We start from the raw sequence: 21,143 nt of genomic DNA, 5'->3' as shown, positions 1-21,143 counted from the left end.
CACAGTCTCAGGATAAGGATCCTAAAGGCTACGTTGAGGCGAAAGCCACATAACTGTGGGTGCTTCCACTGCAGTAGAGCATTGCCTACAGCAGTTACCTGCAGTGGTTTCATTGATTGCAGTTCTATTTTTACTTGTAGTAGAGTTACAGTTTCTGTAATAAAAACTGAATAAAAGACAGAAATCCTTTATAAAAATACAGTACATAAAACAGGAAGGGGTACGGTGATTAGCATTACACTCACAGTTTGAATAGTTCTCCTTGAGGCTCTGCACTGCTGCTGCTGCACTTGGGCACGCCTGCTCTGCACTTGGGGCACTGCCTGCTGCTGCACTCGGGATTAAATGCTCATGGATGTGTGTGATGGCATGGTAAACGGCGTAGTTATCAGCTTGGAGGTGAACGACTGGTGTTGGGGCAGTTGATGTGGTAAGCACCAGGATCGGAAAGGGTTTTGAGGAAACATGGGCAAATTGCTGATTTGGAGGGTGAGGCATCCACGGTAGTGTCTGCTGCATGCTCACCCATTGTCGAACACATCTTGACACGGGCTCGTGGGGGGGTGTCGGCTGGGTCACCTGCTGCTTTCAGTACCTGGCCAGGGGTTAAGCAGACCAGTGCGGGAAAAAATCAACAGAGAATCACCAGGTCCCCAGGACAGGCAGCCAGTGCCATGATCACAAAAAGCGTAGGACAGGGCTGGTTAGCACCACCAGGACACTCAGCAAAGTGCATGGAGGGGGGGCAGAGCCCAGGGCCTCCCCGTCCAGCCTAGAGACGACCCTTCCAGCTGCCCCCGCTTTGTCTCTCCGGCCAGCAGGCACCGTCTCGTTCTCCAGCACGTCTGCGACTCCTTGCAGTGCAGGGGGCTCGTCAGTTACCACCTTGCCGGCTAAGGGTTCGGCCGTCTCAGCGCGTCGCCGTACCCCTGCCTCTAGGTCACGCACCTTATCCGCATCACTAGCTATCGAGTCCACAGAGGGAACGAGGCACACACCGATTCAAGACAACGTTGAGAACATTCCCACTTCGTCCGGGAGGATGTCCCCCAGGGGCGGCAGCAAGACAGTGGTGTTTGCTGGCAGGGAGCACTGAACGCCCACCGGAGCTCAACCCCAGCCTGCTGCGCCCCTGGCAGCTCCACTGCGGTTGCCCAGCTAGAAAAGAGGGACTGTCAGCCGCCCAACACCGGCAAGCCCTAGGTGGGAGACACCCCGAACCCAACTGGGATGAAGACACAGGCCTGTGCGCGCTCCCACTGCGGGGGGCTGCCAGAACGTCAGCCCTTAGGGTCACATGGCTCTGTTGGGGAGCCCCCGGCTCCTCGCTCTGGGAGTGAACCTCAGAGCCGCCGGCCCCTGCAACGAGTCACTGGACGGGGCACCTGGAGACTGAGTGACCCACCCACGCCTGAGACACACCGGTTGTCACGGAGCAGAAATACAGCTGTCCTCGGGTCACTTCAGACCCAGAGCTCGCTCGGAACCCCCACTTGAGCCGCAGTCCGAGCCTCTCCCGCCACCGAGCCTCCGACCCGGCAAGCCCGCTCTCACTGCCGCCGCAGCTCCGGCAAGCCCCGCTCTCCCTCCTCTCCAGGCTCTGAGCCCAGGGCAGTGGAGTGCTAAGCGGTGACCAGAGAGGCTGAAAAGGAATGCTGGGATAAGTCCTAATACCCTGGAGGCCAATAAAAACGCTGGTGAGTGTCCACACCTGATGACCAGCGCGCCGGAAGCAGACACAGGTGTACAGCCAGCGCTGCAAACAGGGAGTTGCAGCGCTGGCTGAACTTTTAAGTGTAGACACCTGCTAAGTTGCAGCGCTGTAACCCCCTCACCAGCGCTGCAACTAGCAAATGTAACCATGCCCTAAGCATTAAAAAGGTAGAAAGTAATGTCTAGAGGTAATGTACCAGCAGCAAAACACACTTTTAAGGACATAGACACACTATTTGTTTAATATTGCACAATATTTGCAAAGAAAAAACAAAACAACAAATTAGGTCAGTTCATGTCAGTTCTAATCTCTTTAGGTATTTTGGGGGCAGGTAGAAAGGAGTAAATTAAAAATGCCACTACCACATTTTGGAAAAAGCTACCAGCTAATGATCAAATGAATGTCATTAGGCAACCTATATCCTAATGGATCAGAAGGTGCCTTTCAGACATGTGTGCATTTTTAATGACACCAAACGACTAAATAGGAGTTATGTGCAAAAATAAAGAGCCTAAATGTTGTTTAACCTGCATGCTTCCTTCCTTGTTCTATTGGCAAGCAATTTGCTTTAGAAAGTGTGCTAGACACATTTTGTTTTCCTTTTCTTCTATAATTTTTAAAAAGAATTAAGGCCCAACATAATGAGTAAAGTATGAAATAACTTATTTAAGAACTTTCTGGTTTTGTTACATTAAATCCTAATGTTAAAATTATGTAAACAGCGTACTTGTACTCAATGTTGTTGACACCACTGTGTTTCTAATACCATACTTAATACAGAGAATGTACACCCAATTGGTAGAGGATACATCCATACACCAAGCTGGTGACAAGGATCTGTATTAATAGGCTCACCTCCGGTACTGTTTTCGAAAGATTAACCTCAGAATGTTCTGCCTAAGCTGCTAACCAATGGATTGACAGTGTCCTCAGATACTTCAGTTCTGCAGTGTAAAACCACTTGTAATGCTAATGCTTGAAACAAAGAAAATAGAACTTGCATTTAAATAATGCTTCAAAATTAATTACACTAGAAAAAGGGAGGGGGGGATTGGGGTTTTTTTTTTTGGAGAGGTCATAAAGAAGGAACAAGTAACCAGCAGTTTATACCATGTATCACAGAAAACAGCTAGTTTTTTTGGAAGTTAGCTACAACTATGTTTCATGACTCCAAAAACCACAATCCCCCACAGGCATGGACAACAGTCACATGCATTAGTTTTATTACCAACTAGCCTCTTTTAAAGGTGGTGTCTGGAAACACTGAAGATTTCATGCAGTCAGTAAATCCAGACGTTACACACACAAAAACTACACGAAAAGAATGTTATCTCTTCATCATTCAGTTAGTGCCCCTTGCCTTATTTACTACACACCATCCAAATCCTGTACTGAATACAGAATTATCCATTTTTTCCTGGCCTTTTTTAGAGCACTTATCATCATAGTATCTGAATGCTTCACAAACATTAATGGATTTGTCTCTGCTGTGAGATGAGAGCACTATTATCCCCAGTTTACCAATGAGGAAACTTGAGACGAAGACTTGTCTGAGGACACACAGTGAGTCAGTGGCAGAGCCGGGATTAGAACTCAGGATCTCATAAATACTAATCCTGGGCTCATTCCTTCAAAACTCAGTGCCTTATTGACAGAAGTTTTCAGCATCTATAGCTCCCATTGACTACACTTATTCTTTTCAGTGATCATCATGGCTACATTACTCGACCCCAGGTGTTTCAAGTCAGGCATCCAGAAAGTAAGGAATTTGCAATCAGAGGCCACCAACAACATTTAGGTTTAAAAGAGTAGCTCTGCCCCAGATAGGAAGATGGTGGGAGAGAGAGGCATAGGACTGAGTTCACCTGTATGGCATTCCCCTGCCTTACTCACAAGACCATTCTCACTTCCTGCCATCCCCCAACCTTGTTCTCTATATATATTCCAACTTCTAGAGCAAATCAAGTAGGGATCCTAAAAGCAGCTTCATGCTCCATACAGTCCTGATTTATTCTCTGTGCACTATTCATCCAGTACACTGAATCAGGTCTGGATCTCATGGATAAAAACAGCATGTGACCATGTAATTAAAGATTGTATCATAATGCAAACACACAGACACAAGCAAAATGATGGGGCAGAGGGTTAGGGTGCAGGGGCGTGAGGGCTCTGGCTTGGGGTGTGGGCTCTGGGGTGGAGCTGAGGATCAGGGGTTCTGGGCAAGGTTGAGGGGGTCAGAATGCGGAAGGGGCTTAGGGCTGGAGCAAAGGCTTGGGGTTCGGGGGGTGAGGGCTCTGGGACGGGGCCAGGGATGAAGGGGTCAGGATGCAGGAGGGTGCTCGGGGCTGGGGCAGAGGGTTGGGGTGCAAGGAATGAGGGCTCCAGCTGGGGTTGCGGGCTTGGGAGGAGGGAGAGAATGAGTGGCTTAGGGTGCAGGCTGCCCTGGGGCTGCGGTAGGGAGAGAGGACTCCCCCCAGCCCTCTCTCATTGCAGCAGCCCAGGGAAGAACACCTCTCCCTGGCAATTCCGGGCCTGGGGCTGGGGGAGAGGAGCTAGGCACCTGTCCGTGGCCGCAACTGCTCTGGGGCTGAGGGAGAGGCACCTCTCCTTATCTGCACAGCCCTTGATAGCCTGCTGCTCGGCTGTGCAGCTTAGAGAAAACTTAAGGTATGTCTACACTATGAAATTAAGTCCATTTTATAGAAGTCAATTTTTTAGAATTCGATTATATAGTCTATTGCGTATGCCCACACTAAGCGCATTAAATCGGTGTAGTGCATCCTCAGTACTGCAGCTAGCATTGACTTATAGAGAGGTGCACTGTGGGTAGCTACCCCACAGTTCCCAGTCTCCAGTCCCCATTGGAATGCTGGGTTAAGCTCCCAGTGCCTAATGGGGGAAAAGCTTTGTCGCCGGTGGTTTTGAGTACGTCTTCAGGCCTTCCTCCCTCCTTCCCTCCTTCTGTGAAAGCAGTGGCAGATAATCGTTTCGTGCCTTTTTTCCAGGGTCCCATTCGCAGGACCTCCTTAGCCTGCTGCCTGCCTGGGTCCCGCTCAGCCTCAGTCAGCTGACTGACCTCGGTAAGGTCAATCAGGGTGCCTGGTCAGACATGGCTATCCTCCTCTTAGAGCACCGAATGGGAGTGACTCCAGGTCATTCTCTTCTTTAAGTTTTGTCTCATGGAGATTCAGTCCTGCCTGGACTATCATGCGAGCTGGAGGCTTCTGGCTCAGGCTGCTCTCCCAGCCGGCAGCACCGTATGGTCGCACCTACCCTAGCCTGCCCCTTGCTCCCATGGCTTGTGAAGCTTGGACAGTAGTAAGGAGCAGTTCAACTTGTGGAATGACAAATCCAGAGCGAAGGATTGCACTCTATGGGCCACGTTAAGATTATTTCAGAGTCCTAGATAGCATTTAGTCCCTATAAAAGGCTTCATGAAAATTTCCCCCCGCTCCTAACAAAAATGTTAATTTATCAGAGCAGGTGAAAGGGTAAAGAACCCAGGACTATAACTCAGAGAGAGCTTCCATATTATTTAACTCATAATTGATATAATCCAAAGTAAAATTTCACAGCGCAGTCTGTTCTAAGACTAAAAATGCAGGTGGGAAGTCAGAAAAAGGAACAGTGACCTGTTTCCATCCGGTTTCCATCCAGGGACATTTCACACATTAGGTAAACGCGATAACCACTACACTATGAGGCTTCTCTTTTTTTGCCACAGACTTTGCCAAATGCACAGGAATGTTTTCTCTAGCTACAGAAGCTACCTAATGCAATGTTTATATCTATGCCCTTCCTGCTCACAAAGCAGTCATGCCCCCGCCTAAGGCTGACACAGCACGGAGTGCAAGTGACACAGCGACCTGGCTCGGGCAGAATCACTAGCAAGTCATAATACTTTTGCCGTTAAGAAAACACAGTAATTCTTTCCTGGCCCCTGCCACTGAATGCCTCCATGCATTATGCTGTGCCCTATCAGTGCGGGAGGACTACATGAGCTCAGAAAACATGTCATCGTGAGTGTGTTTTTTTCGACTTCTAATGTGCAATAACCTCAGGGATGAACATAAGGGGAGCGTAGAAACATTCTGGGGGGACTGCATGGTCACCTGTGCTGCTGAGTTCACCACGCTGGCCAAACTGGCAATTCAAAAGTTCCCGGGGCTTTTCCTGTGTACCTGGCTAGTGCATCTGAGTTCAAAGTGCTGTCCAGAGAGGTCACAATGGAGCACTCTGGGATAGCTCCTGGAGGCCAATACTGTCGAATTGCGTCCACACTACCCCAAATTTGACCCAGCGATGTCGATTTCAGCGCTAATCCCCTCATCGGGGAGGAGTACAGAAATCGATTTTAAGAGCCCTTTAAGTCGACAAAAATGGCTTCATCATGTGGACAGGTGCAGGGTTAAATCAATCTAATGCTGCTAAATTCAGCCTAAACTCGTAGTGTAGACCAGGGCTTAGGCTCTATCACATGCAACTGTAATAACTTCCTATTATGCATCATCAGTAAAGTCTAACAAAATACAGAGTGTATTATCAGACCATGCTTTGCTCAAATTAATTAAAATATTTGGAATTTTCTTATTTAATTATCCTGTTGTATAAAAGCTATTACCCAAAATATAAAACACTGTAACTGATTTTAAACAGTTTCGATTTTTCTGTCCAGCTTTGTATCAAAATTAAGATATCAGTATCTCTAGTACAGTGGTCCCCAATCTTTTTTGTCTGGCGGGTGCCAGACGACGAGCCACGGAGGACCATGGCGGCGGACAAGCATCCGCTGAAATGCCACAGACAAGTGGCATGATCCAGAGGCATCGCCACCAAAATGCCGCCGAATTTGGATGCTCGTCCGCCGGCCAGTACGCAGGCGCACATAGATGCCCTGGTGGGCACCATGGCACCTGCAGGCACCATGTTGAGAACCCCTGCTCTAGTATTTAGTAGCGAAAACAACATTTTATATCATATTATTTCATGTTTATACATTTTATTTGTGATTTAAGTAGAATGTCTCCAGTGATTAAGTGTTTTATTGCATATAACTGAATGAGATCTCAAATGGTTCAATAACATGGCACCATTCAGCCTAGGTTTCATGGAAAAGATCTTTTAAGAAGTAGTTATATTACATAATGTCCATTTACAATATGATCTAGTTTGAATATCAGTCTGTTTTCTCACAGAATACTTTGTAGGCAACACCATATTCACTTTCAGAGGCGATGCGTGGGGGGTCCCACGGGGTCGCATGTTCCCTCCCCCGCCCCGATATCTGCCAAGGCTCACACCAGAATCTTTAAATTGTTCCCCTCCTTCCCCACTATAACACTTACACATCGCCTCTGCTCAGAATCATCTAGTGAGGGCAGCTGCCATCGTTCCCTTTGCCATGCACAGGAGCTGCCCCGGCCCGTGTCTTTGCAGAGCTTACCCCTTCCCACTTCCTCCCCTGCAGCTGGAAGCAGTTCCATCCCAGACAGCACTGGTGGCCACTGACATAGCCCAGTCACCTCCTGTTCCCCAGCTAAAGTGCAGGCAGGAAGGAGTTAAGGAGGCTGCACCAGGACCCTCAGGAGCTTCAGAGAGAAGGAAGAGGAGGAGATGACACCAAATCCCAGCCTGGGGACAGCACAGTGAAGGGTCCAGTGCAGCTTGCCTCCTTCCTTTCCCTGCCAGTGGCACCGATGCCATCCTGGGGTTGAGGTGCCTCCTGCCATCACCTGCCCTTCCACACAGACAACAGCAGCCAGATAGGGTGGCCTCCTGCACATGCCCCTGGATGCAGAGCTGACAGGTACAGACAGGGCACAGGAGCTCAACCTGCACCGGATAACCTGAGCTACCTGCCGAAGCTGGGGAAGGGATGGAGGGGCACTGCCTCAGGAATGAAGGGCATTCAGAGCTACCCCTAGGCTGGCAGAAATCTGGAAGGTCTCAGTGCAGAGTGGATGGCCTCAGAGGCTGGCTCACAGGGCATAGCAATTAGCTTGCCCTGCTCCAGCAGCGTCTCTCTGAGAGACTCAAAGCACGTTACAAACCACAGTGCACCACTGGGAGCAAGGCAGGTCTCCCCCATTATACAACATATACAGAGGGGGAAGCCTTGCATTTAACCTCATGCAGCTGTGTGGGCATGCATCTGTGCGGGCATGCATCTGTGCAGGGGCTGCACCTGCAGTCCTAAGAACTGGGCCCAGCTGCCTTGTCCAAGCTCACAGTTAACAGTGCTGCAAAAGTCACCCTTTTTCAGGCTACTTAGCAAATATTCATAGCTAAGCAGGTAGATGCAAAATAAAGTTGTACTCCTATTTACTAATATACTTTGTTACATTACTGAATGAAATTTGAGAATCCTAGCCAGAACAAACATCTTGCATGAAGGAAAAAAAAGTTAGGGATAATCACCTGCTTCAAAAGAATATGTCAAAGAACCAGATCTGAAAAAACAGTCCCTGCTACACTGTATCATACTGAATTCTTGTGCCCCTTAGTGGTGAAGTCCATTATTGCTCAATGCTGCTTAAGTTATAGTTGTCTCTATAGAATAAGCATTAATATTTTAATTAACATTTAGGAAAGAATGGTTTTAAATATACTTTAAATTTTCTACCACATGTAAATGAATATGCAAGGCCAAATATAAAATATGAAACAGTTGAATAAAATCTCCATCTACAGACACTTATACAAAGGGTTTTTAAAAAAAAAAAATTCTTAAGTACAGTTATCGTAGGCCTTGGCTACACTGGCGCTTTACAGTGCTGCAAATTTCTCGCTCAGGGGTGTGAAGAAAACACCCCCCTGAGCGCTGCAAGATACAGCGCTGTAAAGCACCAGTGTAAACAGTGCCACAGCGCTGGGAGCGCAGCTCCCAGCGCTGCAAGCTAATCCCCATGAGGAGGTGGAGTACGTGCAGCGCTGGGAGAGCTCTCTCCCAGCACTGGCGCTGCGACCACACTTGCACTTCAAAGCACTTCCCCGCGGCAGTGCTCCACCAGCAGTGCTTTGAAGTTTCGAGTGTAGCCAAGCTCCTACTGAATATTTAGGGCATATTTACTGCATAAAGATTTCCTGTACTCCACCACCAGAAACATAACCATGGGAGTTACAAACTAATATTTAAACTTGAAAACATATCAGAAAATTAGAAGTATGAAGGTTACATTTGCAGATTTAAAACTACAATTTATAAGATACAGTACAATGCATACATGCCCATCAGACGCACCACATACAATTTTGAAAAAATTAGGCACTTATGATTCAGCTGTCCACTAATAATGCTTCTCGACTGTCTTTATCTGTCCTATTCTTTACTTCATTAAACAGATTACTTAACATTTACTAATATAATAATGATCAACAAGAATGCCAGTTCAATTACTCAGAAATCAAGGCAACTGAACCTGCATCTACAATTAAGATTACTTTATTTTTAACTAAAGTGCTGCACCTTCTGCATAAGACAATGTTAGATATAGTTCTAAAATATTAAGAAGTATATTTATAATTCCAGTTATAGGCTATTTGATACATCTGGTATTTCTGAAGTGATACAAACAGCATATATGCTTTCTCGTCGTTCCTATTCCTGTCTTAGTCCACTTCCGCTTGCTTGACTTATAAAAATGGAAAATAAAATCATTCACACAAACATTATAAAAAACACATTACATATACTCAGAAATCGAAGTCACTTGCAAATAATATGATTCCTGATTTTTCTTATATGTAGTGAATAGAGATATTAAAGTTTGCAGTTGAGAATAATCACTTTAGTGCACAAATTCTAGTGCAGAAAAGCATTCCTATAAATGCCTAAAATATAAACTCCTATTTGTGGATTCATTTTTTCAGAGAAAGCATGTCTCTGAGTTTTAGCTACAGGGCGTAGTCTTCTTCCTAGAGCAGGACCAGGGCACTGAAATGCTGTAATTATCAAGCCTAGTTACTGAAAGGACCACTTCCTCCAAAAATGAATTATTTCAGTTTGGATCAGTGAGGAGGACTAATGTTCTCCCAATCCGTATATTGTGAAGCATTCTTGTCAGAAAAGGAAGGAAGGAAGGAAGTGCTCATTCTACTAAGCATGTGACAGTGTAGCTACTATCCATGAACTTTGGTTCCTATTCCTTGAAGGCCTCTAGTCATAAGGATTTTCTCCTTATTCAAAAAGATTCAACTCTTGTTTCCCCCATGTTTATTATACACATCTTTTGCTGCTCTGATATATTGCTTAACTAACCTGCCTATATACCAAGATTTCCTTTTACATCCATGGCCTCTGAAGGCCATTCATTTAAGTGACTTTTTTATTACTGATTACAGTGTTATGTAGTCGTACTGGTCGCAGGATATGAGAGAGACAAGGTGGGAGAGGTAATATCTTTTACTGGACTAATGTCTATTGGCGAAAGAGACAAGTTTTCAACCTCCACAGAGCAATTCTTCAGGTCATCAGAAGAAAATGACAACCTGAAGAAGAGCTCTGTGGAACTCAAAAGCTTGTCTTTTTCACCAACAGACATTAGTCCAATAAGTGATAGATACTTCACCCACCAGGTCTCTTTTTAGTATTAATACTGTATTTATTTGTATTACTATAGCACTTAGTAGCTTTAGTCATGGACTGTGGTAGACGCTGTGCAAACAGAATACAAGGATGATCCCCAACCCCAAGAAGTTTACAGTCTAAGGGCTAGTCTACACTGGCAACACTAAAGCACTGCTGTGGAAGTGCTTTAATATGGCTTGTGTGGTTGCAGCACAGCGCTGGGAGAGAGCTCCATGAGGGCCACAGCTCCCAGCACTGATGCACTATCTACACTGGTGCTTTACAGCGCTGAAACTTGCTGTGCTCAAGGGGGTGTTTTTTCACACCCTTGAACAAAAAAGTTGCAGCACTTTAAACTGCCAGTGACAGTGTAGAAAAGCCTTAAGTATAAGACAAGACAACAGAGGGACACAGACAGTGGAGTGCAAGGAAGCAATAAGACAATACTGCTCAACATAACAAGCAGTGGTCTCTGAACACCAACAGCTTAACTGGGATACCCTCTAGAATTGCAAACATGGTCACATGACGTAACATGGAACTCTCTTGCTTGTTTAATTACTTAAAAGCAGATACGAATGTGATTTTGCCAGGTATGAATAATACATACTGACCTCTTAGAGTCTGTACCATGACATGTTTCTCAGCTCCAGAAAATGTTTGCTAATCCTTGTTTTCCTTTTATAGGATAGTGAAACAGTAAAACTTGTTTACAACCTAAAATGTTCCAGTTAGCTAAATGTAGAGGACTATGAGGAACTCCAGCAAGCCTATATCATCACTAGGTACACTAATTGCCATTAAAAAGTAAATCTGTCAAATGTGCTTTGTTCCATCCTCTTTGCACTGTGCCAAGACTTAAATAGCCAGTTGGAGATTCACCTTGCACAGGGAAATCCCCAAGTGGTATAATTCCAACAAAGGATTTATGTTACTAATGGTTACTATTTGTATTACAGTAGCATCTACTCAACTCAGATTGAGCCCCATTGTTCTAGGTGCTGTACAAACACATAGTAGGAGGCAGTCCCTGCTCTGAAGAGCTTACCATCTAAACTGACAAGACAGACAGTAGGTGGGAGAGGAAACAAAGGTGCAGAGAAGTGAAAGTCAGTAGTAAAGCCAAGAATAGAATCCTGATCTCCTGCCTTCTAAACCAGTGTGCTCTGTCCACTGAATCATGCTGCCTCTCCTGACATTTCCCAATCATGAATAAGTTTGTTAGCTGAATCTGTAAATCAAGTATCAGGGCCCATTTAATTAATTTCAGTATAAACTGAGTCTTCCAGCATATGTACAGCCATAGCTGTAACTTTTCAACATTTGTTCATGATAAAACAGCTATTAAAATTAATAAAATATTAGACAATTAAAAAACACCACAACTTATTACAATACCGTGATTTAGACATGAATATAACCAATTTTGTATACTGCATTCCAGAAAATAAAATAGTCCCCTCGCTTTCTGTTTAATTTTATCAAGAAGCAAATCTGAGTGTTATAACATTGCTCTTGTTAGTGGTGGAAGAAGGCTGATGGACCTTCACATCTTCCTCTGCTGATCCTCTTACCTAACATATATGTATGACCAAAGAATAAAGTGAGGAAGATGAATCTCCTGATACTGAAGGTTCTGACACAGGCCATGTGGCAGTAAGAAGGAACTGGAAAGGCAGGCAGTCTGCTCTGCCCTTTATCTCCTCACTTAGAGGTACAAGGAGACCAAGGGTACATGAAAAGAACAGGAGTACTTGTGGCACCTTAGAGACTAACAAATTTATTCCAGTATGAGCTTTCGTGAGCTATAGCTCACTTCTTCGGATGCACAGAATGGAACACACAGACAGGAGATATTTATACATACAGAGAACATGAAAAGGTGGAAGTATGCCTACCAACAGGAAGAGTCTAATCAACTGAGATGAGCTATTGCCAGCAGGAGAAAAAAGAACTTTTGAAGTGATAATTAAGATGACCCATAGAAGGTGTGAGGAGAACTTAACATAGGGAAATAGATTCAATTAGTGTAATGACCCAACCATTCCCAGTCTCTGTTTAGGCCTGAGTTAATTGTATCTAATTTGCATATTAATTCGAGTTCAGCAGTCTCTCTTTGGAGTCTGTTTTTGAAGTTTTTTTGTTGCAAAATTGCCACCTTCAAGTCTGTCACTGAGTGGTTAGAGAGGTTGAAGTGTTCTCCCACTGGTTTTTGAATGTTATGATTCCTGATGTCAGATTTGTGTCCATTTATTCTTTTGCGTAGAGACTGTCCGGTTTGGCCAATGTACATGGCAGAGGGGCATTGCTGGCACATGATGGCATATATCACGTTGGTAGATGTGCAGGTGAACGAGCCCCTGATGGCGTGGCTGATGTGATTAGGTCCTATGATGGTGTCACTTGAATAGATATGTGGACAGAGCTGGCATCGGGCTTTGTTGCAAGGATAGGTTCCTGGGTTAGTGCTTATGTTGTATGGTGTGTGGCTGCTGGTGAGTATTTGCTTCATGAGCAGACCAACAAATACCACTTTCAGGAATCCTCCACCCCAGGTACATGGAGCACATGTACAGCTATGCAGAATACACATGGGGACCAGTACTCAAAGGAGAAACTCTGTTTGGTAAATACTTTATAGTCCCTTTGACATGACAGTGTCTCCCTTATAAGCCTGTCTTTGCAACACTCTTCACTAGTATATTCCAAACAGCCTACATCCAGCCCATCCATTTCCTACTGTTCAAGTCACAGCCATTTTGTTATAGATGCTACACAAATATTACCAAAAACCTGAATGACTATGTTCATCCCCTTATTCATGTACCATAACTAATTGGTCTACTGAAATTTATTTTGATATAATTGATGCATTTTGAAATCATTTGTTTTTGAAGATATTTTGACAGATTAGCTTCTATCAGGTAGGGTCAGGTAAAAAAAAGATTACAGAAATTTTAAAGCATCCATATATACCCCAGAACAAAAGTAAAAGCCAGTTCTTGCTTATTGAAAACTTATCTTTATATTTATCATATTAGGTCATAATGTAGAGTAGAAGTAGGTTTGCACAACTACTCAAAGATACTCAATGGTTTTGGTATTTAGTAAATAAATCTCTTCATATGCTTTAGTACCATTTAGTCAACACACAAAGAAGCTAAACCTTCCGTAAAGGTCTCTAGTCATAAGGATTTTTTATTAAAAATAATTACAGTAAAAATGATAAACAAAAGAAATAGTATTTTTAATTTACCTCATTCAAGCACTATAGTGCAATCTCTTTATCGTGCAAATGCAACTTGCAAATGTAGATTTTTTGTTACATAATTGCATTCAAAAACAAAACACTGTAAAACTTTAGAGCCTTACAAGTCCACTCAGTCCCACTTCTTGTTCAGCCAATTGCTAAGACAAACAAGTTTGTTTACATTTGCAGGAGATAATGCTGCCCACTTCTTATTTACAATGTGATCTGAAAGTGAGAACTGGCATTATCCTGGCACTTTTGTAGCTGGTATTGCATGGTATTTATGTGCCAGATATGTGATAATTTCAGGGCTTGTGAATGTATTAGCTCCTTAGGATTGAACTGTCTACTATATATAGCACCAGGCACAAGGGGATCCTTGACTATGGCCTCTACATACTACTGTAACATAAAAAGTTAAAAGAATGAGGTCAAGCAGCCAAATGTTAGGATATGTCAAAATTATGGTTACGCATGCAATCTGAATTTGGCCCCCTTGTGTGCATATAGCTGCAATATAATAATTACATGATCACATACTATTTTTTCCACATGACATCAATATATACACACAAGGGTGTTGAATTAAGGTTACAGAGAGATCTTTAATTCTGGCATTTTTAGCTTTTGAGTGTTTGACTTTGCAACGACAACAGTCTGCTAATATTTATTGGGTGGGGGGGGAATGTAAATTCCTAGTTTAAAAGAAAAAAAAAAAAAGAAAACACAGAAATTCCATCTTGTGGGATCATATTGACATCTGTATGAGTCATTACCAACACTGGATCTGTTAGATCCACAGCACAGTCCTCTCTGCCTTTTGAACCAAGAGAGTAACTGACAGCAGTAGCATGCTATCATTCTCTATGTGGCCAAGTTATAGGGGGCAGATACCTACTCTGCCAGTGGGTTTTACATATTTTTGCTGACAGAAGAGAAATATTCCAACATAGAAACCTTGGGTTTCATTCCAGGCTCTGAAAAGCAGTGTTCTCTAGTGGTCATAAACCTCTCTGCCCTGGTTCCTCCCAAACCCAGTCACTTCTGTCCCAGTCCTGTCTAGTTCTAGTCTTCCCCTCACAGCTTCCCATCTTCTCCTCACCCTAGCCTCCTCTTTCCAGTCCCTCTCATAGTCTTGTTGCTCTGCTAGTCCCAGTCTTCTCCATCTAAATTCCTTATCCAAATTCAGATTTCCCTCCCAGTCCCAATCTCCTGCCCTCATCATCTCCTAGCCCTCAACCCCAGTCTCCTTGTCACAATTTACTCCCTTCATACCGCCCCAAACACACATACACACACAGAGGGCTGGTCTACACTAGGGGAGGGTATCTATCTAAGATATGCAACTTCAGCTACGTGAATAGCGTAGCTGAAGTCGAAGTATCTTAGATCGAGTTACCTACCGTCCTCACGGCACGGGATCGACGTCCCCCTGTCAACTCCGCTACCATCGTTCACGTTGGTGGAGTTCCAGAGTCGACAGGAGCACGTTCAGGGATCGCTATATCGCGTCTAGAGGAGACGCGATATATCGATCCCTGAGAAATCGATTGCTACCCGCCGATACGGCCGGTAGTGAAGACATACCCAGAGTTCCCAGTTCTTGGTCCTTTGCATTCAAACCAGGTTAATTCTTCCTCCATGCTGTCTAAGTGCCAGCAGAGGGAGCACTGAGTACATAGGACAGAAAGTCTCACTGGTCTCATTTCTTGTGCCTGGCAACACAATGTCCCACAGCAGCCAGGAGCAATTGCAGGGATAGTTCTTCTCAGCCCCTGTAGCCCTGGCCTAAAGCATGCTATGTGCTGACAGGATCTTTAGAGAATCTGGCTTCCAAACTCAAGCAAAACTCTAGTGAGCATATGCAAACTGAGCTTTTTCAAAAGCCAAATTTTGTCAATTTTTCCACAAGAGCAGCAAAGGGTTCCCAGACAAAAGGCTACCCATCAGTCAAATTTCAAATCCTTACTCCAAACCATGGAGAGCTAGACTGTCTCAATGAAATGGTTGTCAGAATTTTTGTTTTGTTTTGCTTAAACGTATGGACAAAAAGCCCTTAATTTTCCTAATCTCATTCTTGGAAAATAAAACCATTTTTACTGAAATTTAACAAAACAATTCAGCCTGAGGCAGAGACCTCGCATAAGACATTTTAGCCTAACTGGTTGAAGTCTGGCAAAATAATAAGCACTTAAAAACAGGGTCTTATACTGGGAAGTGTTGGGCAACCTTAACTATACATATCACTTAATAATTAAGTAGTGCAGAACCACCAACTATTGGCCAGTGCCATTCAAGATCAATGAGCATGAAATTTTACGTTAGCAAAACCAGTATAAAGTTTTTTTGCTGCAAATATTCTGCAAGGTAAAAACAAAGCACACATTTTCCTAAGTCATTCCTGAAGTAGATGAGTGAGCACTCTGAAGATGTAAAATGATATAATGCAAGAAGTGCTGAGAATTATTACACATTATTGTCAGCACTTTGGAAAACTTTCATCTATACCTCCATTGTCACGAACCAGATAGCAAAAAACCCATCAAAAATAACTAACCAAGTAAGAACTGTAATACAAGAAGAAAGACAATATTACCTTTTCCTGAAACTACTTCTTTCTCATGTCTCCATCTAAATCCAAACTGTGATAAAGATAAAAACTGAAATTAGGTTCTAAACAGGCAAATAAATTCAGAAGACAAGCAAAATTTAAAAAATTAATTTCAACTGCTTGCAGCCCTTTAGCACTGTTCCCTTGTTTAGCTCTGTTAAATAAAATATTAATCCCTTACTCAATAAAAAGAAACTCACTGATTTTTTTATTGTTGGAATGAATCATGTGAATCAAATGAAATCTGATTCAGTGAACACAGATCTACAAGCCTAAAATGTCCGCTAGCAGACAGAAAGTAAGAGAAATCAGGATAGAAAGAATTGCAATGCAGAATGAAATACAATTCTTTCTTCACTGTAAACAGTGAGGAGAGCGCTGGAGGTTGAAATGGAATGTGAAATAGATATTTTAGTTAAGTTTCAATATCCCATTCTCCATCTCATCCCTACATGAATTAAAACAAAACTACATTTATCTAAGGCCTTGTCTACACTACACTGCTAAGCGTCTACAGTAAAATGTAGCTTCCACTGATGTAACTCACCTCACTACACCAACCTATAGCTCCACCTCTGCAAGAAGCATAACGTTTAAGTCGATGCACTTAGACGGATGCAGCGTTAGCACTGCTTTCTTTCAAAAACCGTCACACAATGCCCCTCATTGGCAGTTAAATCAGTTCAAGTGCTCCTTGGTCAGAATGCACACTGCCAACACAAGGAGTGTAGTGTAGCTATGTAAAACCGATTCAATTACCGCAGTGGCTGTGCACCAACACAACTTAGGTCAACTTAATTTTGTAGTGTAGACTTGCCCTAACTTGTATTTCTTTTTATTTCTAGACTTCGTCCAGGAATTTCATAAGAAGATAATCCAGGCCCCCTTTCCTGAGAAATCGACCTCCGTACCATTCCCTGCTTTTTCTGCCCACCACCCTTAAATCAAACCATTCCCTGACATATTAGGGGGAGTCTAGTGAGAAGGCCAGACTGTAAGAATGAAAGCTGATGTCAGGATACACAGAGGAAGGGAGGATAGTCTGAAGGAAATAGTCTGGTCTAAGATCACTGCTAATTAAAAAGCAGAGAGGGGAGACAGGGATCAGCAGCACATCATTTCCCTGGAAGGAGGGTACTTTTTATCTAATCAGTGTTGCCACCTCTTGTGATTTCTTCAGAATGATGGAATTTTGGAGGGTGCTGGGCTGGTGATGATGCAAGAAGCTCCAGCACCCTTGAGAAATTCAGCCCTGCTGGAAGCCGCCAGAGTCTCTCCCCGCCACTCACTGTTCTCACAGGAGGGGAAGAGGAAGCAGAATCCAGCAGCCTAGCACAGTTCCGCTTCCTTCTCCCTCCCCTCCTGTGAGAAATACGGGCAAGACAATGCCTCTACTCCTCACTCCTACAGCCTCTAGCCTGGAAAGGGGCAGAATGGGGATGAATGGCCCATGTAGCCACCACTCCCCAAGACTATGATAAGGGAGAAAGAAGCCTGCTGGAGCCCCCACAGAAGCATAAGAGGGGGGATGCAGAACCCAAGGAGGAGCAGAGGTGAGGTTGGGTGGGGGGACAGTGAGGGCGCGTGGGGGGACGGTGAGGGCTGAGGGAACTGTGCTGAGAGGAGACGGGGTACTGAATTAATGATGGGGATTGGAGACTGATGAGATGGGGGCTGAAAGAATGGAGGTGAGGCTGAGGCTGCGAAACTGAATAGAGGGCAGGGGTGAGGATCAATTGCTGGGCAGGAGATGGACAGATGTGGTGGTGAGAGCCCCTGCAGCAAGGACCAATACTTTTGGGAAAGTGGGAAACACTTAAATGTCTCTCTCACTCTCAAACAAGATGAGCTGGGTCAGTTAAAAAATAAAATAATAATGTTTTTTCATCTATTATTTTTGTAAAAAAAAATCATGATTTTGATCTCTTGAGGGGGACCAACTCATGATTTTGGCAATACTGTGTCTCCATCTGAAATTCCTGGACCAAATAAATATGTCAACTATATAAAATTACAACTCTTTGGGCCAGGGACCACATATTTATGTTTGTTTATAGAGCAATTTACACCATAAGGCCCTGCGCCTGATTGGAGAGTTAAGTAAATATAATTTTGTTTGAAAACAGGTTAATACATACTTAAACTCACCTAAAAGTGCCATATAAATTTAGTGCTTTTCTCAATTATTTCAATGCAGAATGTGTTTTAAACTTATCTTCATTCCTCTTATTTCCTAGCCTTTAGGAAGAAAATAGCAGGTTTGTCAGGGAATGAATTTTACTTTTTTGTTAACTGCAATAATTCATTTAAAAGATATTTTCTGTTTTGCTACAAATCATTTTCTGAGAAAAACAAAAAACACTTGAGTGTCCCTTCAACGCCCAAACTGTCTCTAGTATTTTTTTTAAACACAATCTAACAGTGACCAGACTGTGCATTTTTAGCTCATTGATACACGATGAACACAAGGCAACTCCAATAGCTTAATGATGCACTTCTCCTGACTTACTGCTTAATTACAGAACTGCTCACATGGTCTACCCATAATACAATCTGCTAAATGGAAAACCCAGAAAGCAGCCGAGGAATGCATCTGGGAGAATTTCAATTTATCAACTGAGAGTACAGCTGCTGACAGCAAAAGATTATAGAGCTCCTGTTGATGGCTGAATTGGAAAACTCAACTGAGTTCAAAGGATGCTATCTGCATGTTGTAACATTTATCAAAGATTAAACTAGACAGAAAAAATACAAAAGTGTCATATGGAAATGGAGTAACATCATGTAGTGCACACACACAAAAAACCTCATAAGAGGGACATGATGCTATTAATACCTACAGACCACTGAGAAAAAACTGCAAGGTGCAATGGGCTACAGTGTCACCAATATCTACATTCTCAGTTCCATAACTCACGTTGTATGAACCGCAGATTCTACAATCTGTCTGCTTCTCTGACCTTGTTTATAATGGCAAACATTGTAGCTATAATTTTGCTAGGGCTAGCTAGGGAATTTTTTCTACCGTAGAACCTCAGAGTTACGAACACCAGAGTTACTAACTGACCAGTCAACCACACCTGACATTTGGAACTGGAAGTACACAAACAGGCAGCAGCAGAGACAAACAAACAAAAAATACAGTACAGTACTGTACTCATTAAACTTTAACTACTAAAAACATAAAGGGAAAGAAGCTTTTTTCTTCTGCATAGTAAAGTTTCGAAGCTGTATTAAGTAATTGTTCAGTTGTAAACTTTTGAAAGAACAACTACAAGGTTTTGTTCAGTTACGAACATTTCAGAGTTATGAACAACCTCCATTCCCGAGGTGTTTGTAACTCTGAGGTTCTACTGTACGGTGTCATCTTACTCTACTCTGTAGTAAAAACACCTGAGTCCTGCCTGTAAAGAGATTCCATGGTTGCTATCAGTGCTAGAGGTGATTTATGCAGACGAGATAAGCGATGCTAGCTGACAACAGAAGCAACAACTGTAGGAATAAGTGGGAATGTATTGACCCTCTCTATTCAAGGTACATATTTTCCCTTCATTAATGTAGTTTAAAGACTCTTAAGACTTGAGGTCCTATTAAACCCATAGCTATTCCCTGGATACTCCAAATGCAAGTGACCCATAATGCTTATTTATCACCTATGGTTGACCAGAAGGAAGCAAACCACCTCAAGTGAGGTTGATCATTATGAGCAAATTATATCACTGCTCCATTCCTTTCAAGCGAAATTTAAGGAATTGGTTTACATTCTTTAAAGCTCTTAATGGTCTGGGATCTGCCTAACTCAGATTTATTATGACTATTATTATTCATTTATACAAAGCTATAAACTTGTGCAGTTTAAGAATTTGTAAACTTTACAATACAGAACAAGACAAGTTTGATGTGCTAAAGAACTTACAAGACACAGGACACATAATAGTTTACGAGAAGGAATAAATACTGGTGAGGAAATCAAGGTCAGAAACATTTTTGAAGTAAGTTGTTTACAAAGAGGGATTTGATGGATGAAAGAGAATGCCAAGCAGACAGGTATTGGGAGCCTGTTTCAAACATAGAGGGCTACATGAAAAAAGTTGCAAAGCTGAGAGTGGAAGGCTGTGATAAGGGAGACCTGAACAGAGAATACTGGAAAGAAGTAGTATAGAGGGAGAGAAGGAGCAAGACTATATAGGGTCTTGACAGGGAGCACCAGGATCCCAAATTTCATGTGGCAAGAGACAGGGAAGTCAATGAAGGTGCTCAAGTTAAAAGCACTACTTAATTATTATAGGTACTGTGTATGCCTTCATTCATTCAAAATCTTTACATGAAGTGAAACTTTTGCAAGAACCCTCTAGCCAAAGAACAAAAAGACTGCATGGAATACTGTGAAATAAGATTACTAGAATTATTTGACTACTCCAGAACATTCAGCCACTTTGTATCTCCACAGTATATTGGGGCCACTTGATGTGAGGGCCAAAGCACAATGCAATCAATATTCAACCAGTGGAATGATCCCCCTAAAGACTCTTCTAGGCAGAATAACTTAACAGCAGTCTTGTGGCTATTTTAACTTGTGCCAGGTCCAACTGCCCAAGACGTATAAGCGGCTCAAAATAACCTTTGTCTCCTCTATCCTAAGTTGTGTCTTCAGTTAACTTGGTACATATTAAACCCACTCACTGTATTTGTATTTCATATATAATGGTGCAAATCTCCATTATGCATTGCTTTCATTTTTTTAAATGTTCCTACTTTCAGTACAGAAATATATTGTACAGAAAAGATGGTTACTCACCTTTGTAACTTGTTCTTCGAGATGTGTTGCTCATATCCATTCCAGTTAGGTGTGCGAGCGCCGCGTGCACGTTCGTCGGAGAAACTTTTACCCTAGCAACACTTGGTGGGCCGGCAGGTCGTCCCTGGAGTGGCACCAGTATGGCGCCTAATATATACCCCTGCCGGCCCGCCCGCTCCTCAGTTCCTTCTTGCCGGCTACTCC

At 43.2% G+C, this 21,143-nt stretch overlaps 1 protein-coding gene across 1 annotated transcript in view; it reads right to left on the bottom strand.

Moving 5' to 3' along the window:
• Window positions 1-21,143, bottom strand: part of LOC116832409 (protein FRA10AC1 homolog) — a 69,621-nt gene that overhangs the window by 17,233 nt on the left and 31,245 nt on the right. Inside the window, exon 8 of the mRNA XM_032793117.2 lies at window positions 16,127-16,172. Within this exon, the coding sequence (XP_032649008.1) occupies window positions 16,127-16,172 (46 nt within the window). The remainder of the gene's footprint in view (window positions 1-16,126; window positions 16,173-21,143) is intronic.

The sequence above is a fragment of the Chelonoidis abingdonii genome, chromosome 15 (assembly GCF_003597395.2).
Source record: "Chelonoidis abingdonii isolate Lonesome George chromosome 15, CheloAbing_2.0, whole genome shotgun sequence".
In the NCBI taxonomy this organism is placed as follows: Eukaryota; Metazoa; Chordata; order Testudines; family Testudinidae; genus Chelonoidis; species Chelonoidis abingdonii.
The sequence above is the reverse complement of the archived record's forward strand: the minus strand, read 5'-3'. Positions and strand labels throughout refer to the sequence as shown.